The sequence below is a fragment of the Callorhinus ursinus genome, unplaced genomic scaffold, assembly GCF_003265705.2.
Source record: "Callorhinus ursinus isolate GAN/ISIS: 27379988/994484 unplaced genomic scaffold, GSC_fseal_2.0 scaffold18, whole genome shotgun sequence".
NCBI lineage: Eukaryota > Metazoa > Chordata > Mammalia > Carnivora > Otariidae > Callorhinus > Callorhinus ursinus.
In genome coordinates this window covers 17,378,574-17,405,527 of record NW_027397080.1, presented here as the reverse complement: position 1 = coordinate 17,405,527, position 26,954 = coordinate 17,378,574, and the positions used below count along the sequence as shown (strand labels likewise).

General features: G+C 55.9%; 1 protein-coding gene across 7 annotated transcripts; it reads right to left on the bottom strand.

The window, feature by feature from the left end:
- Positions 1-11: 11 nt before the first annotated feature.
- On the bottom strand, positions 12-26,353 carry CRYBG2 (crystallin beta-gamma domain containing 2). 7 transcript variants are annotated; one of them, XM_025857078.2, is made up of 22 exons: positions 24,855-24,876; positions 24,030-24,099; positions 21,771-22,462; positions 14,604-17,232; positions 14,112-14,159; positions 13,923-14,035; positions 13,630-13,759; positions 11,613-11,752; positions 10,660-10,786; positions 10,381-10,416; positions 9,911-10,047; positions 9,629-9,755; positions 9,186-9,325; positions 8,962-9,088; positions 8,731-8,763; positions 8,523-8,635; positions 5,262-5,391; positions 3,820-3,959; positions 3,337-3,460; positions 1,631-1,789; positions 303-462; positions 12-196 (listed from the first exon to the last, which is right to left on the bottom strand). In XM_025857078.2, exons 4-22 carry the CDS (start codon positions 17,175-17,177, stop codon positions 108-110), a joined length of 4,647 nt encoding a protein of 1,548 aa, XP_025712863.1. In that variant the 5' UTR covers positions 17,178-17,232; positions 21,771-22,462; positions 24,030-24,099; positions 24,855-24,876; the 3' UTR covers positions 12-107. The 7 variants fall into 7 exon arrangements, 5 of the variants coding, with proteins under 5 accessions (XP_025712863.1, XP_073759225.1, XP_073759227.1 ...); XM_073903124.1 differs by lacking the exon at positions 24,855-24,876 and having other exon boundaries at positions 3,364-3,460; XM_073903126.1 differs by lacking the exons at positions 24,030-24,099; positions 24,855-24,876 and adding an exon at positions 17,362-17,476 and having other exon boundaries at positions 21,771-21,864.
- Positions 26,354-26,954: the final 601 nt, after the last annotated feature.

Here is a 26,954-nt window from a genome sequence, read left to right as displayed (position 1 = left end):
GGCGCCTCGGAGCATATTAGAAAACAGCTTTATGTTACAACAACAACAAAAAACCTATAAAAACATTCCATCCCAGGGAAAGCCTCCAGGGCTGGGGAACGGGGCGGTCAGAGCACATGGATGGTCCAGATCTGGGACGCCCGGTCCTTGGCCAGCTCCCACAGCACCGCATGGTCCTGGTCATAGCCCCGGCCGCCTGGGGGAAGGGGTGAGAGATGGGGAGATGGTCAGAGATTGTTGAGGACCCCACTGGCTGCAGCCCCCCCCCCCAGGTGCCTTCTCCCACATACAGGCCCCCTTACCTTTCACATCTAGGATCCGGCCTTCAAACATCTGGCTGCAGATGTGGCCCGATTCACTGATGCTCCACGTCTGGCGGGGCAGGCGGCTCTCAGCCCACAGCACCGCCTTGGAGCCTGTGCTGGGGGGCCCGATCACCTGCAGGCTCATGGTAGGGGCCACCTGAGGCCCCAGGAGGTCATCAGGGACTCCGCCAAACCCGACACCCTTAACACACACCCAGCTTTGAATCCTGGCTCTCAGGGACTGGGACCCTCGGCAAATCTCTTGATCCTTCTGCGCACTGGAGTCCCTGGGGATGGGAACCTCTGAGTGCTGCCTGATGCAAGCAGTCCATGTGAAAAACCATGAAAGTTCTGGAAAAATAGCTCCTCCAGGAAGCCTCTTGTGACTGACTCCCAAAGCACAAGACTTCGCGTCAGACAAGCTTCCACACACTAACTGCCTGTGTGACTTTCAGCCTGTTACTTAACTTCTCTGTGCTCCAGTTTCCTCACCTATAAAACAGAGAGTAGAGTAAGACCTGCCCCATAGTGCCCTCTGAGAATCATACGAGGCATTCATGTAGAGGGCTTACCACAGCACCTGCCACAGAGCCAGGTTCTCTCTTGTTTCAAGTAAGAAGCAAAGCTCCTTCCGTGGCCTACAAAGACCCACACCCCCGTAACCTTTCTGACCTCCTCTCTCTTGCTACTTCCCTCCCTCCCTCCCTTCACTGCCTCCCGTGAGGGGAGCCGGCTAGTCCTGTTGCCAGGCAGGTTCCCACCTCAGGGCCTTTCCGCTGCTGTTCCCCCTGCGGGGAGCATGCTTCCTGCAGATACCTACATGGCTGCCTCCCTCAAATGCCACCTTCTTAGGAAGGGCTCCCCTTGTCAGAGCTACTGATACTCCTTGTTTCCCTTTCATTGATTTTTCCTCTCATGCACTTCTCGTCCCCTAACGTACTGAGGTATTTTACTCATTTAAATGGTTTCTGTCTCTCCCCCACTACGATGTGGCTTCGGAAGGGCAGGTGCTCGGGAAATGTTCGTGGAGTGAATCTATCCTTATTAATAGGATCCAAGGTCTGTCCCAGGATATCAGAGCTGGGAGTCCCCTTAGAAGTATCTGGTTCAATGCTCTCGTTTTGCAGATGGGGAACTGAGGCCCAGAGAAGAGCCCACACGGCCCAGGGGAGCAGAGCCCGCAGTCTTCCCCACCTCCCCAGGGTCCTGGTAGGTGTGTGTCTCTCTCTGTCTCTCTGGCCCGAAGGCAGGTCCTGCTTCCCCACGCAGGGAACCTTCGAGTACCTGGGGCTCTAGTGTTCCCGTCCCAGGCCCTCAACCAGTACCTGGTTCTTCAGCAGCCCACGCTCGTAGTACCAGACGGAGCTGCCTCCCGCTTGGGGCTCGGAGACCACCACACGGCCTGCCTTCATGTCCTCCACGTGGTCTGGCACCGCCAGGAATCCCCTCAGTGCGGCATTCCAGAGGCGGAAATAAACCCGGCGCTGGGGGGGGTGGGCAGGGGGAGCAGAGAGTGAGAGGTCCCCAGGGCAGGGATGCTCCCAGCTGGGCACCCGACACCCTCAGCTCGGGAGCCACAAGTATCCCCAGCCCCCCAAGCCCTCCCTCCTGCCCTGAAGCCTTCCTTGGCCCTGCTTCTTCTCTCACACACGTGTATCAGGGGTGCATCCGTGGTGCACACCCATGACCACAGACACCCGCAGCCACATGCACAGGGACACACTGGCAGAGACGCCCCAGGTCCACGTGGTTGGGCAGAAGTTTGCTGCAGCCACAAACCCACAGACACACGCAGCCATGCACATGCAGCCCCCCTGCCAGCTGACTCCACACCCCATGTTTGCCTGGGTAGGTATACAGACATGCGCACACACACCCGTGCTGAAGAAGAACACTGGCCCGGGTGTGGGGCAGACACCCAGTTGTCACAAATCAGACCAGGCTCTGCCACAGATCAGCCGGGGGTCTTGGATCGTGGTGATGGTAATAATAGAAGAACCACCACTAACGTGTGCTGAGTGCTTACCCACTCAAGTATCGTTCTAAGAGCTTTACAGACATTATTTATCTTCAGTCCTCAAGACAACTCCATCACATGTGTTATCCCCCATTTTATTTCTTTTTAAAGATTTTTTTGGGGGGGCTTTTTTGTAAGCAATCGCTACACCTAACGTGGGGCTCGAACTCACAACCCTGAGATCAAGAGTCGCACGCTCTACCGACGGAGCCAGCCAGGTGGCCCCTACATTATCCCCATTTTAAAGAGGTCCATGGAGGTACAGTACTTGCTCAAGATTGCAGAGCAAATCCTTGTCCACTTCTATGGACCTTTATTTCCCCACCTGTAAATGTGGGGGCCGGAGATAACCTCCAACCTTTCTTCTAGCAATGCTGTCCTAAGAGTCTGTGAATTTAGGGGCCACACAAAGATCCTCATACAAGGACACACGCTGTCTCAATAGTGGCACAAAAGCAGGCACGTGTAGTCATATACACACCTCCCACACAACCACATCACCTCCATAGCACAGACACATGGATACAAATAACATCACAGCCACGGAAACACCCCGAGAGGGAGTGCGCGCGCCCCATGGCCATGCCTCCACATCAACGCACATGTACATAAGTGAGAAGCAGGTCCAGACATGCGCTCTCAGACCTGGAGAAACCCAAGTGTTTCCAGGTGTTCCAGTGTTTCCCAGAGGGAGGCACATGCGATGATTTTTAGTCCTAAGTGGGTAAACAGATGGCTAAAAATTTAATGGTAATGTATTTATTATAATGCCAATTAAAGAAAAATCATACACACACATCAAACCCATGATTTTATGGATATCAGTCCCTGGCATAAGGATAAAGGGAAAAAGTGAGTTGGTTTAGAGAAAAATATTAAGTAGATAATGGTTCAGGAGGAACGACGATGTGGTAAAATTGTGACAAAAGTACCCAAATGCTGAGTTTGGGAAACATGGGACGCACACGGCCCGACAGACCGGCACAGACACACACAAGCCGACTCGCTACGCACCTGCTTGATGGGGTAGAGGGAACCCACCCTCTGCGTTCCGCTGTATGTCAGCCAGCTGGTGATTTCGCAGCTGCCCGCCAGCCACTGGCGGCCCCGGAAGTCACTGTGCTCACACAGCACCCAGCTGGGCCCCGCAGGTGCCGGAGATGCAGAGAGGAAGACAGATAGACAGACAGACAGGTGGAGGAGAGGCACAGATGTCAGAACATTCTCCACCTCCTTTTCTCTCATGCTGAGACTCCTCTGCCTGGTGTTAGGGTCCCGAGGGAGGAGAGGGGGGCCGGGAAGTGGATTTCGGATTTGCAGGGCAGAGGAGGGTCCTGGAGGATCCAGGCTGGGGTCCAAGGCCCTCCTCACACTGCCCCTCTCCCTCCCTCCTGGCTGGGGGCAGGGAGTAGAAGGGAATGGAAAGGGGCAAGAGGCCAGGGACCCAGCCCTCACTCCCTAGCAGCCCCTGCCCTTGAGCTCCCCCAACACACTCACACGCCCCCCCTGATCCGCACGGACAGCACGTGGTTGTTGAAGCCCTCGGCTTGCAGGCTGCGCACCTCCCTGTCCAGCTCGATCTCCTTCCCCTCAAAGCACTCCAGTCCATACAGAAAAATGGAGGGCTCTGAAAAGTGCTGGGGCCGGGGGCATGGAAAAGCGGTGAGGCTGAGAGAGCCCCAGCCCCCACCTCGGCCCCAAATTCCAGATACTCCAATCCCCAGATCCGTATTTCAGGCCCTCTTCCCTCCTGAGCTCCGCCCCACAGGGCCCTGGACTCCTGGACACTGGCAGCTGGGTGTCCCCCAGATTCTCAGATGCAGCATGTGCCCGAGTGGGCCCCCCATGGCCCCCTCAAACCTCCTCCCAGTGCCAGTTAATGGTGCTTCTAACAGTAGTAATTATCGCAGTAATTATAGCGGTTCTCATGTATTTGGGGCTTACCACCCGCCGCATTCTGTGCTAAGTGCTTTACCTGATCTCACTATAACTTCTCAACAACCCCGTAAGGTAGGTGCTGTTATTATCATCCCTGCTTAACAGAAGGGGAACTGAGTCTGGAGAAGATCAAACCACTTGCTCAAGTCCCTAGAGCTGGGCTTCAGAACCAGGTCTGTCTGCCTGCAGAGCCCAACGTGTACTTGTAAAGCGTGGACTCTGCAGCTGGGCTGCCTCGGGGAGAACTCAGCTCTGCCTGTCACCACCTTTGGGGCCTGGAACAAGTCACACGGCCTCTCTGTGCGTCCGTTTCACATCTGGAGAAGGGAGCTGACGGCAGTGACAAAGCTCATCAGATTAAGTGCAGGGGAAGCCTTTTACACACTGCCTGGAGCTTGGTGGTCACCGCCTGCTGGGCTGCCGTGCCTGGCCCACCCCTTCCTCCAGACTCCGGTTCCTTACTATGGCCAGGCCGCTCCCCTCCACCCCCCCCCTGCCCGGGGCCCCCTCCCCCCCCCCCCCCCCGCCCCTTACTGGAGTGGCAACCCTACTGCCTTGTCCCCACCCACCCGAACTCCCCACACAGCGGAGCCAGCTCTCTGTCCCGCTCCCTTCCACACGGAAGCCCCTCTCCGCAGTCCGGCCCCTGCCCCCAGATCACCTGAGTGCTAGTCCCTCCTGTCCTCAGACCACCTCTATATCTGGTCACACCACTGCCTTGTCATCTTTATGTCAGTGTGGCCATGGGTTCCTCGAAGGCAGGGCTGTGTCTGACTTATTTCAGCATCCCCAGGACCTGTCACGGTGGGCGCTCAATAAATCTCTAGTAAAGTCAAACTGCCTCTGAAGCCACGGGCTCGGAGGGACCTGGGGTGGTTCTGACGATGACTGGCTTCAAGCTCCAGCAGCCTAGCCAACAGTGAGAAGAGACCCGGTACCCGGCATGCCCTCAGCAGCACCTCCTGCCCCAGGGGTTGCCTGACCTGGACAAAGTTACTCACCAGGGGTACCTTCTGGAGAGAGCCCAGGACTGTGGAGGCTAGGCAGCCCATGGCTGTGAGAGTGGGGAACTCGCCCTCGGAGAGAATGTGTTGGTCACCCTCGAAGTTCTTCTCATCAAACAGGATCCAGCTGGGAAAGGGGAAGAGTAGGGGGATGTGAGGAGGTATCCGAGCTTGTCACATCCTGTGCTTGGCCTGCCAGGCCTTCTGAGATGCGGCAGAGTGGAGGCAGACTTGATTGTGACCCCCCCCCCCCACTAGCCCATGGGAGGTCAAGGATGAACAGGCCCTGCAGCAAGAGACTGAGGCCAAGCCTTCAGAAATGACTGGATGAAATCATACTGCCCCTATGGAGGGAAATTTGGCAATACGAAGCAAAACTCTATGCATAATCACTCAGCAATCCCATTTCTTGGAATCTCAAAACCTCCTTCAAAAACCTGAAATGGCACATGCACAAAGTTCTCCGTGCAGTGTTGGTGGCCATTGCAGAGTGGAAGCAGCCTAAATGTCCATTAACAGGGGAGAGTTGATTAAACTAAGAATGTAGAGTATAATAACATAGCAGTAAAAAGGAATGAGCAAGAGCTCTTAAAGGGATATAAAATGATCTCCAAACGGTTAAGGAAAAACAAACAAGGGGCAGAACAGTGTTTATAGTAGGCTTCCCTTTTGAAAAACTGAGATATAATGCACATACCATAAACTTCATTCTTTAAAGTGTACAATTCAGTGGTCTTTAGTATTCGCCAGGTTGTAGTACGCTTCTTTTTGTGTAAGAAAACGGGGGAAGGGGGTAACACATATATTTGGTTTCTATAGTTATATACAAATTTATATATGAGAGTATATTCCCTTATATTTTCAAAAAGAAACAATGGATGAGTTACCTAAACACTGAAAACACAAAAGATTACAGGGATAGAGATAGGTCCTACTGATTGACTTAGCTTTGGAACTGCTCTGGACTGAATGTGTCTCCCCAAAATTCATATGTTGAAGTCCTAACCTCAAATATGATGGCCTTTGGGAAGTTCAGATGAGGTCAGGAGGGTAGGCCTCGTGATGGGTATACTGTCCCTGTACAAGAGGAAGACACAGGAGCGCTCTCTCCACCACATGGGGACACAGGAAGAAGGCAGCTATTTGCTAGCCAGGAAGTGAGCCTTCGCCGTGAGCCTTCGCAGGGGAGCCGAGAATGGGCCTGCACCTTGACCTTGGACTTCCCAGCCTCTAGAACTGTGACAAAATAAGTTCCTGTTGTTTAAGTCTTCCAGCCTATGATATTTTGTTACAGCAGCCCAAGCTAAGACAGGGACACTGTGAATTTGTCATGTAATTAAAAAACAATTAAGTAAAAATGGAAAGTATTCCAAAAAATTTAAATAAATTAAATAAAATAAATGAACCTAACTGTATATCAGGTTGGTGGCATAACCATACAAACAAAAAGTATTATTTCAAATGTCTTAAAAATGATATTTTGAACTGCACATACCAAGTGGGATGTTGCTGAATGTCCTGAGGACAAAAAGAACCACAGAGACATCTCAAACAGCATTCACTGCTTTTTACTGTTAGTAATATTAGTATTATAGTTTTTGGAAACATCCAGCTTCCATCTAAATACCATTGGAATCGGAGTCCCTTGGCAGATAATTAAATCCAAGTTTAGGGCAAAAATGTACAAAATGATCCTGGAGCAACTTACTGTACCAGGAAAACAAGGAAATTATAAAAAAAACTACTGGAGTCACATCAGAAGCAGACAATTTGAAGGGGCTCCCCTTTGTCAAAGAGAGAATGATTAGAGCACACAAAAGAATAGTAACTCCAATGGACGGAGGCATTTCAATTACATATAAATCCATGAGTTCATAACAATACTTAAAAAATATTTCATTAGCTCTAGACGTTGCTAGAGCACCAATTCAGAAATTATTCTGAAAATTGATCAAGAGAAACTGATCCTTGGGAAAGGATCAAACTGCCTTTTTTATATAAACCATTTTGGGTAAACAAATAATAGAAAAGGGAAAGCTCTTCTTTATAGAGGTATTCCAGCCAACATATGTAGAAGGAATACCAAAAATCTTAAAATCATCATTTTGTAACCTCTAAAGAAATAGAGGGTCTAGGCAATTATCATCACTGTACGCTAACACCATTAGGTGAGAGGTAAATGACAAATCTTATTTTGTTTAAATGGCATATCTTACAATGTAGGGATCTTGATATCATTAAAAGTGGGACAACCAGGCATGGGCCTGAGGTAATGTAGTAAGAAGTACAGGATACCACCTATATAGTCTTGCCAACAGAACAAAACACCCCGAATCTCATCAAGTCTCCAGATCTACCAGTTTACAGGAAATATCGGACACAAAGGGAAAAAAGGCACCCGAAGGAAGCAATAAGCCAAATTCAGAAGATGGGAAACTTACAGGGCAAATTATTGGTTTTCTTTTCTTTTTTGGGAGGGGGAAGGGGGGACGCAGAAGGAGAGGAAGAGAGAGAATCTCAAGCAGGCTCTACCCCCAGCATGGAGCCAGACACAGGGCTCCTGGGGGGCTCGATCTCACCACCCTGAGATCATGACCTGAGGCAAAACCAAGAGTCCGTGGCTTAACCAACTGTGCCACCCAGGCACCCCTATTGGTTTCTTTAAGCAAATGAATGATATAAAACAAAAAGAAAGGAGCGGAACTGCTATAAATTAAAGACCAAACTGACCAAAAGCAATGTGTGGACCTTGTTTGGATCCTGAGAAAAACAAATCAGTTTCACAAAGGCACTTTTTTAAGACAACGGGAGAAATCTGAACATGGCCTGGGTATTAGGTAATACTAACAAACCACTGTTTATTAGCTGTGATAATAAATTATGGCTATGTGGGTTGGGGACAGTCTTTTCTTATTAGAGATACATATTTAAGTATTTACCTGTAAAATTTTATGTTGGGTCAGGGATTTTAAATGCTTCATTAAAAAAAAAAAAAAAGGCAGAGAGATAGATGAAACAAGATTGGAGTTCTTTATCCTATACTACCTACAAGTTTTACGTTTTCCATTAAAACTTTATTTTGCTTGGTTTCCTTTAAGATTGAATGATTCCGGACAGAATAGCTCATCTCAAGGAAGCCGAAGGAAAGAAATCATTTCAAAGAAAGACCTTCCAGCAGCCTGGATTTCCAAGTTGAGTTAAGCGCTCCGGGCAGGTGCGGCAGGTGCGCCCCGCCTCTCGCCTCCCCCACGTCCTCACCTGCCCCCGTGGACACGGCAAGACTGGACCTGGAAGCAGGCGGGCAGGGAGGTCTGGTCATCCTCGAAGGAGATGTGGTCGCCCAGGAAGTCGGGGCCGGAGAAAAGCTGAATCTGCAGGTAGAGACAAGAAGAGCTGAGAATGGAGAGCGATGGAGTGAGGCAGAGAGAATAGGGAAGAGGAGACAGGCCCCGCACCAGCTCCTTACCTTTGAGACAAAGTGCAGATTGTGCTCGCCGACCTGGAGGGAGGGCCCAAAGTTTTGCGACTTAAGGAGGGTGCCAGCCTCTAGTCTCAGTTTCCCAACTCTTTCCACAGCAATCCCATCGCTCAGGCCCGTGTTAGCTCCGCCCCTTCTCAGAGGCCCCGCCCCCGCGCTCCCCGCAGCGGTGGGCCCCGCCCAGGCTCCAGGGCCCCGCCCCCCGCGGCTGGCGCGCACCTGCAGGATCGGCTGCAGCGAGGCGAGGGCGCTGTTGCCCGCGCCCCAGTCATCGCAGTTGCGGTACACGCCCTTCTCTAGCACGTACTGCTCCCCGGAGAAGCCCACCTTCTGATAGGCCACCCACCTGCAGGGAGGGCGGGGCCCGGGTCAGCGGGGCGGAGCCGGCTCCTCCGAGGAAACCGCTCCTGGCCCGCCTCGCTCCCGGAGCCGGGGTCACTCACACGCCGCTGAGCACGTGGATGGCCTGCGTGTGGGGGCCGTGTCGCGCCAGCTCCACGTCCGGCAATGCCTCTCTCACCTCCACGCCATGCCCCTCGAAGTCCATGGCCTCAAACAGCACCACGGCCGGCTCCCCAAAGTCCTGGGCCCCAGGGATAGTCAGGTGTCTCCTGCCCACCCACGGAAATCCCTGGGAGTGCCCAGACCCCGGGGACGCAGCCCACCAGGGGACTTTGCAGTGAGGCGATCAGTGTGGACTGGGGAAGAGCAGTCCGAAGGCAAGGGGCAAGACCTCAGGGAACACTTCCAGGTGCCCTGGAGAACTGGGAAAGAGGACACAAACTCTTCCCTCAACAGATTGTACTTGGGGGGGGGGGGGGGGGGGGGGGGGGGGATGTCTGGCTGTGGCCACAGGCAGAGGGATGGCCCAATTGCCCTTGCTTACCGTCCGGATGACCCGCAGGGAGGTCAGCCTCTCGTCAAAGCCTCCCCAGTGTGACCAATCAGCATACTCCCCCTCCTCCAGCAGATACTGGTGGCCCCGGAAGCCTGCCTTCTGGTAGCCCACCCAGCTGGGGGAAGGCGGAGGCAAACAGACTTGTTCAGGAAGGCCCACGGATGTGTAAGACAGCTGCCCCCACCCTTAGGCAGCCCGGGCCATTCCCCAACCTCCATTGTAGAGGCCAGAAGGGAGGATGAAGTAGGAGAAAAGTTTCAGAGTCCTCACCAGCCCCCAAGAACTCGCAGGGACCCCACAGAGGCCAGGTGGGGGCTCTGGCAGTCCTCTGGCTGCTGAAGGTTGTAGATGTCTCTGCTCACTTCCCAGCTCTGGCCCTGAAAGCCTGTGGCCTCATAAACCACAACCTGGGGGAAAGAGGGTGGTGGGGAGCCATCTGGACTGAAACACACCCAGCCAGCCCAGGGAGGCCCTGCCCAGGGATAGTTAGCCCAGAGCTAAGTCCTCCCACTCTCACTAAGCTCCATTCTCTTAGGTAACTCCTGTCTCTTCTCTTACCTCTAACCTCCTTACACACCAAAAGCCAGTTCCCAGTGAGCCCATAGGATTCCACCCTCCCAAACCCAGCTTCTGTTCCCCAGCACTCTCCTCCCCTGTCTTCTGGTCCAGGCTATGAGAGCCACGCGCACATTCACATCCCACCCAAAGGTCCTCTTTGACCCTGCAGCGCAGACTCTTACCTTGGGCTCCCCTGGCTTCTCCACACTCGGGCAGCCCTGCAGAGGAGACAGAGCTGAGACACCAGCCCAGAGGTAAAGGAAGAAGACAGATGGGGCTGGTAATCCAGGATTTACTTGATCCTGAGACCCCTGAAAATGGCCAACCCCCTGTCTTCCCTCTGCCCCAGCCCTTGGGCTAATTCCCCCTCTCCCAGATCCCATTCTCAGCAGGAGGCCCCCAGGCCCTGCCTCTTCCCCCAACCTGCAGGACGAGGTAACTTGTGACCACTTGCCCCTTACCAGTCGCATGGGCTTCAAGGAGCCCACCCTGGGGTCTGATGTACCCCAGGCCTCTGAGGTGGGGTACTCTCCAGGCTCCAGGATGCAGGGAGTGTCTTCAAAGAAGGGTTTGGGGTACAGCAACCACCTGGTGGGGGGGGAGGAGGCAGAAAGGCAGCTGTAGCCCAGATACCCAGGGACACAGATTGGTGGATGGGGGGAAGGTTTAGAGGGGAGAAGAAGGTTTAGGGGAAGAAGCCCCCATCAAGTCAATGCTGGAGGATATTTCAGACCCCCATAATCTCTTGCAGTAGCCACTCACTCCATCCATCCCCCTTCCTCTGGCCTGGCGCGCTCTAAATCCTCACAGCTGGAGAGTTCTTTCCTGCACACATACCTGCTTAGGGGCCCCCAGTAGTTCCCCGTTAGCCCCACAATATAGTCCAGCTGCACCGAGGCCCTTTGATCTGTCCCCCTGCTATACTCCTGGCCCTCACATCTCCCCACCTGCTGCTTTCCTGGGCCAGACTGAACTTTCAAGTCTTAGATCTCTCACCTCTGGGCCTTTGCGGGTGCTGTTCCGTCTGCTAGATCTTCCCCATTCAGTTAACAAATATTTAGGGGCACCTACCCCATGCCAGTCCCTGCTTCAGGCATCAGGGAGAGAGTAGTGAACAAAACATAGAAAGTCCCTCATGCCCTGCCCTCATTATGCTGAGATTCTTCTGCAGCCAACTCATCCCAGCTGAGGTGTCTCCTCCTCCAGGATGGCTTCTCTGACCTCGGGTTGGTTTGGTGCTTTTCTGTGCTCCCCAATCCCGGGACTCTGATCACCACTGCCTTCGTACTTGCACGTCCCCTCCAGTAGACTAAGCACTTCTTGAGGGCAGGAGTTGTGTCCTGCCACCTCTGTGTCCCCAGCACCCAGCACAATGAATGTTAAATGAAGGGATTCCAGAATTGCCCTGACTCACAGTCCTGCAGAGACAGTGGCAGATGCCACCTGCAGGGGCCTCTCCGGGTCCTGGGAGTCCTCCAAGGCATCCGTTAGCTTCACTTGCTCCCCCTTGAGGCCCTCTTCAGAGTACAAGATGATCTCTGGGCTAATGTAGTCCTGCAGGAGAGAGGTGGAAAAGGGAGCGTAAACAGCCCCCCTCAGAGACTACCCCCCACCCCGCCCCTAACTGCTTTCCCAAGCCTGTCCAGCAGGGCACTCCTGGGAGACCTTCGTGGCCATCTCCACAGAAGCCAGAGGGTGACTGGAATGTTCTCCGCAAGGTGCGCCAGACAAGCCTGAGAAAAGCCATCTCTTTGGTGCTCGACCTTTGGTACCTGTGACCAAAGTTCCCAGCAGGAGTCTGCCAAGTGCCATACGCCGTTCGCCTTGCCTCTGGGTAGCCTGATAATCCAACCCAGAGATGAAGAGGGTGGACAGCTCTTTCCTGAGTCTAACTTTGACTCTTCCTTTGTAAACAATTCCTGCCCTAGTCCAGACTGGCTCCTACCTGCATCTCACCTCGGGCAGCAGTGGATCCTCTCTGCATTCTGAGTGTTTCTCTCCCGCTAAGATCATTTCATTCCCTCGCTCCTTCGGCAAACACTTATGAAGCCCCTACTGAGTGCAAGGCACTGCACTAAGGGCATGTTCTACTCTGTCTCAGTTGGCCCTCCCAATGGGCATTCTTACTCCATTCACAGGCTAGGAAAGTGAGGCTCATCGAAGTTAGGCAGCCTGCCTGAGGGCACAAAGCCTGGACGTAGCAGGGCAAAGAACAGAGCAATGTAATTTTTGTTCACTGTTGCAACCAGCACCTCCCACGAGCCTGGCACACGCTCGGCACCCAATCCATGCTGAATGAATGAAATGAAACTAGGGCCGCCTGACTTCAGAGCTCTCGTTTTTTCTCTTCTATCTCGTTAGTTCCTACATGAAGATGAATTTATTGTGAGAAACTCACACTAAACTGTCCACAAACATTTGTGTATTTCTGGAGAGGCTTTCAAAACCATTCCCTCCTTGGCATAGCTGGGCCACTGCCCTGGTTAAGACTCGTCAGCTCTCGCCCTTTTACCAGGAGGATTGCAACAGCTCCGTCTTGGAGTTATATGTACTTTAATTAAAAAAAAAAAAAAAAAAAGTCTGATAGGCCCTGCTTTTAGAGTTAGGGCTTTCTCTTCTCCCTAGTGGCCAAGACGGTTTTGTCAAGCTTAATTTTGGTAGTTTGTAAATCTGTGGTACAAAAACAGTATTGTTTTTTCCCACTTTACAGATATGAAACTATAATGTTGACTGTGCCTTTTCAAACCACACACCTCTCCCTTCAAATTCAGATGTGCCCCTCACCTGGAAATCACAGCCCTGCCTGTCTTCCTGAGTCCCGGATTTCTCCTCCTGGCAGCCAGAGGAATGTTTATAAATCCCTAATCTGATTATATGCTTTTCCTGCTTCAAGTCCCACCCTCATACCCTAGCTTGACCATGAGTCCTGCAGGGCAGAGAGCAGGTCTCCTCCACCCACCCACTGCCTGGCATGGTGCCTGGCACACAGCAGACATTAACCAGTATCTGTGAGCAAATGAACAAACATCGTAGCACCTTGGGTCTGACCCTGGGCTTGAGATCGTGGGCCCAGGGCGGGGGCGGGGGGCGGCTTGGGCCGGCACCCACAGCCTCACTCCCACCCATTTCTGTTGCTCTAACTGAACCCGTCTCCAAGTCCAGCTCAAATTTCCGCAGGCTGCTCTCCCAAGCTGGGGCTTGGCCTCTGTCTGCTCCCTGTGTCCCCAAGCCAGGCCGAGCACCCCAGAACTCCTTTCTTCCACAGGTTGGGCTCTGAGGTCAGGAATCCATAGTAAGCCCCCTTCAGGCTCCTCACCCATATGAGCTCTCCCGGCCATTCCAACTCCAGGCACCTGGGGCTGTCCCCCTCGTCAGGGCCTGGAGCCTGGGGAAGACAGGGCAACATCTGGCGCCCACTCCCAACCACTCACGCAGACAACCCGCCTCAGGGAGCCAATGCCTTGGGTGCTCCATGCTGGCCCCGAGACTGCTAAATCCGCATCTCCTTCAGGCACGACCAGCTTCCGGCCCCGGAACTCTGGCTCTTCGTAGAGCATCCAGCTGTGGGCACAGAGACCCAGGGTCACTGGTGGGGAGAGGATGTAGCCACAAAGCAGGGTGGCTGAGGGGGTTTCTGCCAGGTTGGCCTAGGTACTTCTCACCACCCTGACATCCCCCAGGTCCACAAGCAGCCCCCTGCCTCGCCTTGGCAGTCAGCACTCACCAGCCTCGAACCACCCTTATGGAGGCCATGCGGGCCCAGCCAGAGGTGTCGGCAATGTCTTCCCAGACCTCCCTGCTGCTGCCTTGGCAGGCAGGCTCTGAGAAGAGGATCATCTGGAGAGGACGCAGAGGGAATCCTCAGGCCTTGTCCCCAGCTCCCTGCCTCCCCCATGGCCTCCCGCCGCCTTACCTTTCCAGGCCTGATGTTCGGCTTGCCCTGGGTCTTCAATGCTGGGCTCTGGCATGGAGGGAGGTGATAAAAAGTCTTACTTTTTTGTGTGGACTCCTTACTGCCTCCCTACAACCTGTCATTCCAAGGATCCCACATGTTCCCTATTGGCCTCCACTCCCAAAGAGCTGGCCCACAGAGAATGTCACCAACCTCCAGGAACCTCATCACCCCATCCCAGGGGGTGAATGCCTATCGCTCCCCTTCCCCAGCTTCCAAGAGATCAGAGCCACTAAGCCCTTTGGACTTCACAGCACAAGCCTTCTGCGGTGTGAATAGGGAAACTGAGGCCCAGAAAGATGTAGCTTGTATAAGATCACACTGAACTAGACATTAGACCCAAGCCTCTGGCTTCTGGACACTCTCTTCCCAGTGCCACGATCCTCATATCATCCAAACCCTGCCCCAGGTGAGGCCAGGAACCCTCCCTTGCTCATCGAAGGCCTTACTCACCCACCCCTCCAGGGGCCGGGCACAAGCAGGCTTCTCCAACAGTGGCCTTTCGCTGCACAGCAGGGGCAGCTGTCCTGGCACCTTCCTGAGCCCTGGTGTCATGTGGGGTGGCAAAGCAGATAGTTTTGTGCCCAGTGGTTCCGAGGCGGGGGCCTCCTGCGTGGTGGGCACCAGACCACCGAAGAGAAGGCTGCCTCCAAGACGGGAAGGGGGCCTGCCCCCTGCTTGCCACTCTGGCCCCAGCTCTAGGTGGGGGCCCTTGGCATCTGCTACATGTTTCTTCATCATCTCCAGAGGAGAACAAGAGACCTGGGGGGGCCTCGCAGGGCGAGAGTCCCAGGAGGGGCTGGACCTGGCTTTCTCCTGTCTGCGTTGGAGCTTCTCATCGTCGCTTAGGTAGGGGTTCTCTGGTTCTTCCTCCCCCTCTTCCTCCCCCTCTTTCTCTTCTAGTGTGGGTGCCTCCTGGGGGCTGGGTGCCAGCACCCCTGGTCCGGGCTGGTCCTCCTCGATGGCGGGCAGCGTAGCATACATAGCCAGGTAGGAGGAGCGGGGGGCTCGTGGCAGCCGGTGGGTGCGGAGGATCTCGGGGGGCTCCATGCCCCGCAGAGTGTCCAGGAAAATCTCCAGGTCAGCAGCCAGGGCCAGCTCCTCCTCCCTGGATGTCTCTGGGAGCATCTTGCCCTCGGTGGAGTCAGGGACAAGCTGGGACTCCAGGCCGGCCTCTACTCCCATCAGCGCTGGAGCAGGTGGGCCTCCTGGGCTGGGGGACACCTTGCCCCCTGAGGAGGGGGCAGGGAGAGGAGCAGCATCCTGGATGGCCACTTTCTGGGTGGGAGATGGGGCAGCAAAAGCACCAGAACCCTGGACAACCTCTTTTTGGGTGGGAGAAGAGATGGGGCTCACTTCAGAGCCCTCAACAGCCTCTTCCTTTTGGGGTGATGGGATAGTGGAAGCAGTCAGGCCTCGAACAGCCTTGTCCTTGCTGAGAGAAGAAGCAAGGCCGCCGTTAGTACTGTGGACAGCCTCTTTTTGGGTGCTAGGGCTGCCTTCTGGGACCTGGACAACCTTGGTTGGCTTGGGGGATGAGGCGGCAGGAGCACCAGGGCCCTGCACAACCTCCTTCTGGGTGGGGGATGGGTCAGCCTGGACACCAGGGCCCTGCGCTACCTCTTCCTGGTTGAGGGAGAAGATAGGGACATTTTCAGAGTCCTGAACAAACTTATTCCTTGGGGAGGGTGGAGCAGAAAGCCCTCCTGAGCTTGGCACTGCCTTCCTTCTTGTAGAGGATGGAGGAAGAGGCTGTCCAGGGACTGTAACAACCACCTCGCTCTTCACCTCGGGCAGGATGGTGGCGGGAGAGGGATCTGTGAACCCTTCCCTTTTTACAGAGGGCAGGGCCAGGGGTCCCCTGGGCTTGACAGTGAGCTGGGTCCTGGGGTGAGTGGGCACTGCAGGCTGCTCTGGGGGGCGGACTGGGTCCAGGGAGGGGGTAGGGGTCTGGCGTCTGGGAGAGGAGGGTGACAGTGCATGGCCCTGAGAAATCTGGAGAGGGGGCTGGGTGGGGCTGGAGGCTCCCTGCACCCTTAGGACCCCATGGGCTCTGGAATCTGGGGCTCTGCTCTGGGCTTGGTCTGGGTGAGCTGCAGGGACATCCTGGTTCTGAGGTGGGTGAACATCCTCTGGGATGCGTGCAGGGACCACAGCAGGTTTGTCCTTTGGCTCTGCCATCTCTGTCTCAGGGAGCTGCCCTGAGCCCACAACCCCTGTGCCGCCGCCCAGACCCGGACTCCTTGGCACAACAGCCACGGGCCTGGGAAGCCGGCTGGCAGGGGGGCTACGCTCAGCAGGCACAAGGCTACTTAGCAGCTCCCGGGCTTGACTGCGGCTTGGTGAGCCCTCAGCCTGGGGGTTCACCACCACCGCCCGTATGGCGCGAACAACATTGCGGCCCCTCGGCAGGGCCTCACCCGACGGCACCGGCCCCATGGTCACAGAGCTGTTCACCCGTCGCTCCACATGCCCTCCCACCATCACGGTGGTCTGCACGGTGCGTGTCACCCGACGTTCCTCAAGGATCCGGGGGCTCCCGCTGATGAGACTGACACCTGGGTGGGGGCTTGGCTCACGGGCCCCAGGCAGGGGCACCAAAATCTCAGTCCTGGCCACGGCTCCCGGGTGTGTTGGCTCAGTCCTGGGCTCTGGGGGGCTGCCATCACCCTGGCCTACGGCCTCCTTCAGCCTTCCCACTGGCCTTTTCTCCTTAGGGAGTAGCGTGTACTTCTTAGAAAAGATGGGCCCATGGCTCTGACAGCTCTTGGAGCTGGACCCATCCCGGGGTCCCTGGTAATTTACAGTCGTTTCTTCCCGTGTTGCAAAGCCATTGACTTCCTCTTGACAGTGGCTGTACTCAAACATCTCCCCCCAGGGGCCTTCTGTCTGCTCCCCCGACACCAGGGACACCTTGTGAAAACGGTGTTTCATCTCTTCTTGGGCAGGGGGCGGCCGCCGCCACATCAGCATGGTGCTCACCACTGGGGCCTCAGCCTGAGCCGGGGGCCCGCATGCCTCCTCCATGTTGGGCCCCAGCAACCTGTCCTGAGGTGTCCTCAGCTCCCTGCGCTTCAGCTCCCTGCAGATGTTGCCAGAAGAAGAGAGATAGGGTCAGGGGGTGGGGAGGGTGGCTCTCGGCAGTACAGAGTAATGACCCCTGCCAAGCTCAGGCTCGGTCACCCCAGGCAACTCATTTGACTTTCTGGACCTTTGTTTCTTCATCTGTAAAATGGGCATGCTGCTCGCAGCTCTCCCACCATCTCCCCACTTTCAGACGACCCCCAATGCCAGGGTCCTTCAAGGGGTGAAGCTGAGGCCTGAGCCTGGAAGGAGAGAGAAGGAAGAGAGCAAAAAAGCCTATGGGTCGGACTCACTGGTCTATGGATGGGGCTGTAACTCTGCCCAAGGAGCCCTGGGTCTAGTCCTCCAGAAGCCAAAAACTAGAAAACCAGGCGACTGTTCTGACCCTGATCATGACCATGATAAGGGGAGGGAAGGAAAGATGGGCTGTGGCTTCCGGCAACGCTGAGTTTCCCTGACCCGATCGCTTCCTAGCTGGATGACCTTGGGCCAGCCACTTCTCCCCTTCAAGCTTCATGGGCCGGGCACCTCGCTAACTGCTTTCTGTCCATTGTCCTTCTGAATCTTCAGAAGAATCCCATGCATTTGATACCTCAAGGAATCAATTATAAACAAACATTCCCATTTTGTAGATGAGGACAAAAAAGGCTCAGAGAGGTTAAGAAACTTGACCAGAATCACACAGTGGCAGACGGCAAGACTTGACCCCCAACCCTAAGCACTGGACCACCGTACTAAACTCCCTAATGTAATAATTATCTGGTGAACCAAGACTCTATGGTTTGGAGGTTTACTTTTAAAGGGGGCCATAGTAGTCCTGGAGGGACCACCCAGCCCCCACTCCAACTTCCAGGCTGTGCTGACCAGGACAATCCTATTCTGAGATCCCAAGGACCCAAGAGGTCAGACTGTTCATCCTCAGCCTCGGGTCGAGCCTGTCTTCAGGGCCACGCCTCTCCAAGAGGCAGTCCCCAGGCCACTTATAAGGGAAGTTAAGGCCAGAAATGCACCCCTGTCCCCACCTCCCCTCCCCCATGTCTATCTTCTTCTCTCCTGAGAAGCTGGTGGAACCCAGAACTTTGATCCTGCTCTGTGGCCCTAGCAGTGACTCAGATTTTACGAGGAACAGAGATGAAAGGGGCTGAGGCCCAGGGAAGCCTGACTTGACTCCGGAACCTTGGGAGCTCTGACAGGGTCTGAGTGGCCCTGGAAAAGCCCTTCGTAGGGGGAAGGTAGGGAGCTGACATGAATCCCAAACCTTTCCCCAGACCAGAATTCCTGAGAGCAGGACACAACCAGACACCTGTGGCTCTAGATCAGAGCCCTTTGCCCGAGGCCACGACCCCCTCCCATCCTCACTAAGGAGCCCCTTTTCTTCCAACAGAACCTTGTCCTGCTTGCTGGGACTACTGCCAAGGAACTTCACCTGCTCACTGAGCCCCCTACTGAGTCTCCTCTTTATTTCTGCAATAATAATAATAACTAGGATTTCACTGAGATTCCCTGCCCCCACGGGCATTAAGTGGCAGAGCCTGGGTTCTAAGTCACCGATTAATTGATTGACTGAGTCGTTCATTCAGGGCTAATTGTGTTAAGTGATGTGCTGGGCCCTGGTTTGGTTCACCCAAAGGTGGTATCCTAGGAGTCCAGGGGTCCAAAGAACTGGACCTAAAAACAGGAACCACATTTGGAAGGCCCCCTTGGTTTTGGCAAAGCAACAAGAAGAGCTTCAAAGGAAGCCATTGGTCATCAGATCAGATACTGCAAATGACCTCCCAGCAATCAAAATTCCACGCCTTTCTCAAGCCAGCCCAGCCCCTGAACAACACTCCTGACAGTCACTCATTCCATAAACACGTGGTCATTGGCTTCTGCTTGCACACTTCTGGGGATACAGAGGTCACCATTTGACAGCTGACCTGTCCCGTCCCTGGAGGGTCATGACTGCTAGAGTGTTCTTCAAACTACGCTGGAATCTGCCTGCCCATAGCACTCCCTTTCGTCCTTGCTCTGAAGACACACCCCAATGGCCCAGGACGCCTCTCCTAGGCTAGCAGAAGTCCTCATTCCCAGCGCCCTTTCTTCCTCAGGGCCCCAGACCAGAAATGGATCTGTTGGCAGGGTGACTCTGACCTCCAAACAAGGTGTGTGGGGCCGGGAAAGGGAGAGGCTGAGGAGGGGGCGGGGGGAGTGTGGGAAAAAGCGTGGTCTAACCCAACAAGTCCTGGATTCTCCCCGCTTACCTGTGAGTCACCCCCAAACTAGGCCAAACCAGTCCACAGGCCCACAGGCTCACAAACACATGCTGCATCACAAAGGCACACACTGACACCAAGACGGACCCCGGCGCAGGCCCACCGCGTCACACGGGCACCAACCCAGCGCACACCTACACAGACTCGGTCAGACACAGTTACACACGCTCAGAGACCCAGGGGACACACGAGTCACACACACACACCCAGAAACACACAGACACAGTGACACATGTCCACATTCACAATACACGCGGTCAACTCGCAGCCCTCCTCCTCCTCGTGAAAGCCGCCTGCCCTCAAACACACACGTGAACGCATGTGCGTCTTACACAGCCCCACAGGCAGCCCCGACTGTGCCCTACCTCCCCCCCCCCCCCCCCGACCTCGGCCAATCCTGACCCAGGAATGCTTCCCCCAGAAAGGGGTCACAGAAGGGATGATATCCCCAGAGGTCGGCTTCCGGCCTCTCTAAGTGAGCCCCTAGCCTCCAGCCAGAGTCTGTCATTAGCTACCTTGTCCCAAAATAGCCAGGGAGTGGCAGGTCGTGCCTGAGTCCCCTCAGCTAAACCTGCTGCTTCTTCCTTCTCCTCTCCAAGGCCTGTCTCCTCTGTCCGCCTCCCCTCTCTCTGTTCTCCCAGCTGGGGCACCCGACAAGGTCCCTGAGCCAGCCTGGGTCTCACCTCTCTCTCTTTCTTGCCACAGGATGACGTACCCTGACTCCTGCTCCGGGGCCTGGGCATTCCTGATGCTGCCAAATCCATCTCCACGGGGTCACTGAAAACCCTGTACAGCAACCACTCAACCCTCCACGGACGGCACAGGGCCAGCAAGGCCTCTGGGAGGGCAGGAGAAAGTGGTGCTCAGAGCACAAGCATCCAGGTTCAAGTTCTGACCCCTTCCTTCACTTTCTAGCTGACTTTGGGCAAGTGATATGACCTCCCTGAGCCTTAGTTTCCCTATTGCAATGGGGGCAGTCAACGAGATTAGTCCTGCTTCATGGGGCTTTCTGAGGATTTAAAAGAATTATGCTTAGGGGGCACCCGGGTAGTACAGTAGGTTAAGCTTCTGACTCTTGGTTTTGGCTCAGGTCATGATCTCAGGGTTGTGGGATCCAGCTCTGTGCTCAGTAGGGAGTCAGCTTTGAGAATCTCTCTCTCCCTCGCCCTCTGCCCCTCCCTCCTATATAAGCATGCTTGCTCGCTCTCTCTCTCTTTCTCACTCTCTTTAAAATAAATAAATAAATCTTTTAAAACAATAAAAATAAAAGGAATTATGCTTAGAAAACAAGCCATGGGGCCCCGGGTGGCTCAGTCAGTTAAGCATCTGCCTTCAGCTCAGGTCATGATCCCATGATCCTGGGATGGAGTCCTGCATTGTGTCGGGCTCCCTACTCAGCAGGGAGCCTGCTTCTCCCTCTCCCTCTGCCTGCAGCTCCCCTTGCTTCTGCCCCCCTGCCCGTCAATAAATAAATAAAATCTTAAAAAAAAAACAAACGAAAAACCAAGCCAGAAATAACAGCCACCACCATCATCATTAGGAACTTTTCAGAGCCCTCTTTGAGCCCCAGTGCCCCTTCCTGGTGGCCCTAGAGACATCACCCCCTCCTCAATGAGTTCTAGGGGACCCACCCTTCTACCTCTGGGCCTACCAGGCAGATCCAGGAGAGTCATTTCAACGCAAATAAAAACTGAGGCTTGGGAACCTCGTGCCTGTTCCTGTGGTCACCACCCAAGGGCCAGGTGGGGTCATTATTGCTGCGACTAAGGCGTTAGTAACAAGCATCCCTGCTATTTGGGTGGCCCAACTCCCTGGAGTTCAAAGCATGTCCTATGACCACCTCCTCCTTCCTCACCTCCACCTGCCAAATCTACTCAACAACTCAAGGCCCAGAGAGGTTAAGCAGTATCTATGGCCTCTGCCACTCCAGCTTTCCCAGGACACCCAGCCCTTTGGCTGGGCACCTATTCCCAGGCTGGGTCTGTGGGGGGTATTGCTGAGGAGAAGGTGACCCTCCCCCACCCCCTCCATGACAGGCTATCCCTCTCCTCAGGTGGACAGAGGAGAAGAGTGGCAATAGTCCCTGGGAGGTAGCCTGTGGCTGAGGGGAGGGAGAGGAGCACAGTGCAGGGTGGGCAGGAGATGGCAGAGTCAGCTCATGCTCAGGGAGCTGAATGAATGGGCCTTGAAAGCCCAGAAACCAGGCAGAAACCCAAGAGGGGACAGCCAGGCCAGTTTCCCCTCCCGCTGTCGCCCCATGTGGGGACCGACCTCTACTCACTGTCTGTGTGGGGACCCGGGCGTCCAGTGGGCCCAGCGCTCCTGTTGCTGGGCTGTGGCCTCTTGATGCGTCGGGGCGCTCAGCCGGGGCTCCGGGGGCAGGTCTGTCGGGCACCCCGTGACGGGGCGGGGCCCCTGGGGAGGATCCTGCCAGCCCCTGGATTCCTCAGGGCCGCAGGGGTGGAGAGCTGGTTGGGCCGGTTTAGGTTCCCCACCCACCTCCCCAGGTGCCTGCCGGTGCCCCTGGAGGGTGACAGTGATGTGGTAGCGGGTCCTCCTGGCAGAGGGACACTGGTGTAGGGTCCGGGCTGGATGTGGCAGGGCTGGCCCTGGTGTGACAGCCTTGCCCTTTGCCCGCGCTGCCGTGGGGAAGGATGCTGGGCGGGGCAGCAGGTTTTCCAGGTTGCCTGGTGGCTCAGGCCTCACAGGAACCTCGGGGTCAGTGCCTGGGGGTTGCAGGCAAGTGCAGCCTGGGGTTCCTTGCTCCAAACTTCCAGGAGCTGGCACCGCGCATGAGGGGCTCTCCAGTCCCACGGAGACATAGTTGGCCAGGTCAGAGGCACTGCCCACACCTGGCCTCTGTAGGCGCCCCAGGGGCTGAGGGGGCTGCCCTGAGCTGTGTCGTCTCCTCCAAAGCCAGGAACCACGGCTCCCTGCCCAAAGGTCCCATTCTGAGCAGCTGTGGGATTGGGCCTAAGGGAAAGCAGAGGCAGGGGACTGGTGACAGCACTTCTCCCTACCCTCCAAGCGCCCTCATCACCCTTGACTGCCCTCCTGGGCACAGCAGAAGCTGAACAGGGCTCTGACACCAAGCAGAGCTGCCCTAAGGGCCACGAGAACTGGACAAAGGGTAGAGCTCTGGGAAGGCGCTCAGCATTTCACTTACCGCCTTCCATTCTGCATATGAGGGACGTGAGGCCCAGAGAGGACACTGACTCGACTAAAGTCACTCAGTGAGGGCTCAACTCTCAGGCCGACTGCCACCTTCCCAGGCATCCACAGGCCTCTGGCCCTTTGGCAGCAGCTTCTCTGGGGGTTAGGGGCTGCACGGACGTGCCTGGTACAAGTGTCTATGGCCTCTGCCCACTCCAGGCTTCCAGAGAGCCTGTAGCCAACCCCCGCCACCCCAGGACCCTCGCAGCCTGAGATTCCCAAGCACACCTGGGAGGCACCTGGGCACAGAGATGTACCTGGGCCATGAGGGATCCAGGGAAGAGGGTTCCCCTGAAAGTGGGACAAACCTACCTCCATCTGCCATCTTCCCCTGGAGCCCAGCCTGGCTGTGGGAGTGAGGGGAGAGGGCCATATGGACACTGCTCCCAAACCACTAATTTTCAGGGACAGGTTTGTGTCCTTGGCAATAGAGGAGCCAAGTCTGGGGTCAAAATCCTAGCAGGGGCCCTTGATCCCAAATACCTCAATTTACTCATCTGTGAAATAGGTGCAGCCTCTTGCTCCCCAGGGACCAAATACCTCAAGAGACAGGAGGGCACCATGATTAATATGGGGGCCTGGAGCCAGGCAACCCAGGCTCAAATCACAGCTCTGCCACCTCCTAGCCACAATCTCAGTTTCCTCGTGTGTAAAATGGGTATGATAATAACAGCACCTGCTTCCTGGGAGTGCTGCGAAGATGGTATGAGATAGGCCGTGCAGAGGAACCAGCACATAATGAGTACTCAATTAAATGCGAGTAATTACTAATGGTATTCAGGACCACAGACACATGGCTGCTTGAGCCACCGCCAGAGGAGGCCTTCTGCTCCTCCAAAGGGAGGACGCCCTGTTACCGTTCAAGCCATGGCTCAAGTCCCCACTGAAGATGGGAAAACTGTGGCCAGAAGGTTAAACCACCGCCCAGCTTCACCACTGGGGCTCCGTGCCAGGAAGTGGGGAAAAGGGTCCAGAGAGGAGACAAGGTCAAGCTAAAGGAGGGAGTGCAGAAAGGGGGCTCCTGGGCATAGGCACTGAGTAGGAAGCTCCGGCTTCTGGAGCATCTAGGCCCCTTGCTGGATGTCCTCCAGCCATGACTTTCCTTCTCCCAACAACTCTGAGCGCCATTCTTGTCCCCATTTTGCAGATAGGGAAACTGAAGTGGGGAGTGACCCCCGCAGGGTCACACAGTGAATCAGTGGCAGAGGGAGGATTAGAGAGCTCCAGGTGCCTAACTTGTAAGTCAGGGTTCTCAGGGCCGGCCCAGCCGCTCCCAGAGCTTCTGACCCCCCACCCTCCCCTCCCACCCCTTCCGATTCCCTCTTACCTTGAGGCTGACATTGCTGGTGCTGCCCAGGCCCTGGGCTAGGTCAGGGCAGCTCCGGCCACCCCGGGGCCTGGGAAGGAAGCATAGGGAAAGGAGTGAAGTAGCCTCTTCCCCTCCCACCCTCAGACTGGACCCTGGGGCCCTCCCCTACTTCTTTCAGGGCACATAGGCAGGACGAGCTCCTGAAACCTTAGGAGTGGGGCAAGGTCTATGCAGCAGCCTCCCCTCTGCTCCCTCCCCCAGCTGTCTACTCCCCAAAAGAGAGAAAGAGACAGGAGATGAGCTTGAGACAAGAGTGGGGACTAGGTCTGTAGCAGGACCAGAATATAGAAAAAGGACAGCGCCTCAATAATTCCAAAGCCTGCCATTTGCTGAGGCCCTCCCAGCGCCAGGCTTAGCCTTAGGTATGGCGCTCACGTGATCTCCTTTAAGCTTCACAATAATCCTAGAAGGTGGATATTATGTCCCTATTTTTCAGATAAGGAAATTGAGGCCCAGAAAGGTGAAGTGACTTGCCTGGAGTCACACAGCTGGTGAGCCTGGGAGTTAGGCACTAGGACCGTCCCATTCCAAAGGCTGGTTGGACATCGTGGCACTAATGGGGGCAATATGGGGAAAAGTGCCTTGACCGCCTACCCCCCCTTCCCCGCCCCCCCCCCCCCCACCAAGGCAATCAGCAGGGCTCAGAGAGGCCTGTGCCTTAGTGCTGGAGTCCCATTACCACATCTGGTGAGAACCCAGTACAAGTGCGCGCATGGGATGTATCATCACGCTGACCCATGAGCATGCACAGTCCCTCCCCTGTCCTCCCAACCCCTGACTCACCAGCATGCCAACCCTGCCTCCTCTCAAGTGGGGAAAGGGAGGGGCAGTGCCACTGGGGCCTATAGGGCAGGTTCCTGCCGGACCGGGTAATGGGAGAGGGCGTGGCTTCCAGGTGGGGGCGGGCAGGGCAGTGGCAGGGTGTGGGTAACCCCCTGGGGCACCCAGGCTTCCAGGCTTTCCAGGGTGGCTAGGCCCTCCCCTCTCCTCCCCCTTTGGTGTGAGAGAGCAGTACAAACCCCTCCTCTCCCTCCGCACCAGCCCAGGCCTCAGGTACCCCACCCCTCCCAGGGCTGCTAAAGACAGCTGTGTCATGATAAGATCAGAACAAATTGCCTGGTAACTACACAGACACATAACACCCGGTGCCTGTGAGCACATTCCATGCTCTTTTCAGACACAGGGCCTGTGAGCCACTGGGGGCCTCTTCACTATCCCCCTCCCAGCCATTCAGCTTTGCCATCCACAGCCTTTTTCCTTCCACTTAGACAGTAGCTATCAGTGAGTGGGCTCAGAGAGAGGAAGCAATTTGTTCAAGGTGACCAGGCCAGGGGCACCTAGGGTGAGGACGGAAGTCTGGCCCCCTGGCTGGCGGTCCTGAAATCTCCCCAGGCAAGAGAGCAGCCCAGTGCTTCAGGACCCGGGCTCTGGAGTCCGACTGCTTAAGCTCTAACCCCGCCCCCACCACTTCCCAGCTGTGTGACTGACTGGGCAGGTGACTTCACCTGTCTGAGCCTCCGTTTCCACAACTGAATCACATGAACTACCTGCCTCATGGAGCTGCTATGAGGATTAAATGAGATAATCCAGGTAAGGCACGATGCAAGGGGCACATAAAGGTTTATTGTTACTACAGTCTGGGATGACAGGGGAAACCGGCCCCGTGGCATCTGAGGGCAAACGCAGCGCGGTCTCTGACAAAGCAGGTGCCTGTCATGCTCACGACAAAGGGAATGCAGACCAGAGGGAAACTGGCCTGTGACGTGACAAAGTCCACAGGGGCAGGGGGAGCTCCTACGTTTGCCCTTAAACTGGCTCTGGAGAGGAAATCATTATCCACGGGCCGCCGCCTGACTTCGGGAATTGCAAAAGTTATTCCAAAGTTTCAAAAGAGCGCAGGTACTTTCTAAAGACCATGTTCACATTCATATATCCAAAATCGTAGTACACTGACACGTATATTTTTATGTTCTCAGACACTCATACACGCTTTTTTGAACATCCACTACCCTCTAACACACACACACACACACACACACACACACACACACACACACCTAGGGTCCAGGGGCGCCCCTGCAGCCCTCCTCCATCCCCCTCACCTATCCCGGGCTCTGGCCTCCTCCGGGGTCCGCTTCCCCCGGCGCTCCCTCCGGAGCCCTAGTCTCGCCAAGCCGCGGGCCAGGCGCACCCCCAGACTCCCGTGCCCCTCGGCCATGGCCAGGGCAAGGCCCCGGGCTCCCGGGCACCACAGCGCTCCGGGGCCACGGGGGCCACCCGGATCCGCTCCTCAGCAGAGAAACGCCTTCTCCGGCCCGGCCGCTTGAACAAACAGCGGCCCCGCCGCGGGCGGGGGACTGACCCAGAGGCGGCCCTTGCCCCAGGACACGGGGTGCGTTCTGCAGGGGTCGCTCCGCCTGTGCCCCACTTCTCCTCCCCGCTCTTGCCGTGCTCTCGGCAAGGTCCGCGCTACTTCTTTAGGTCTCGGGAGGCTCCAGGGGCACACCGGGGGCGAGTGGCCCCCAAGCTGGCCTTGCACGAGGTGGGCAGGAAAGGGGAAACTCGGGCGAGCGGGGGGCCGGACGCGGGGCTGAACGAGGGTCTTCTCTCCCCCCGAGGAGGAGGGGCTAGAACGCGGGGGCGAGGTCAAGACGCGAGGGGGCATGGTCTTGTCGAGTGGATGGAGCCTAGCCCGAGGGGTTGGCCTCTGGCGCAGGGCCAAAGGGGTGACGGTGTGGGCTTTAAACCCGGACCTTGATTAGGGGACGGGAGAGGCCGAAGCCGACCCCGCCGTTGCCCCGCCGCGGTGGGCTCCTGAGAGTACTCGCGCGCTCCTGGAGAGCGTCCGACACAGCGCGAAGCTCTCCCAGTCCCCGGGTGGCG

What these genes read in the sequence shown, in the direction of transcription:
- CRYBG2 (XM_073903125.1), bottom strand. Translation starts at nt 26,289, where the DNA reads ATGGCCGAGGGGCACGGGAGTCTGGGGGTGCGCCTGGCCCGCGGCTTG. An exon ending in CCCTGAGGCGGGTTGTCTGC is followed by an intron (nt 11,753 to 13,629) that starts GTGAGTGGTTGG and finishes TCTCTCCTGCAG; the next exon opens with GACTACATTAGCCCAGAGAT. An exon ending in TGCCGTGTCCACGGGGGCAG is followed by an intron (nt 5,392 to 8,522) that starts GTGAGGACGTGG and finishes CCCCTTTCCCAG; the next exon opens with CTGGATCCTGTTTGATGAGA.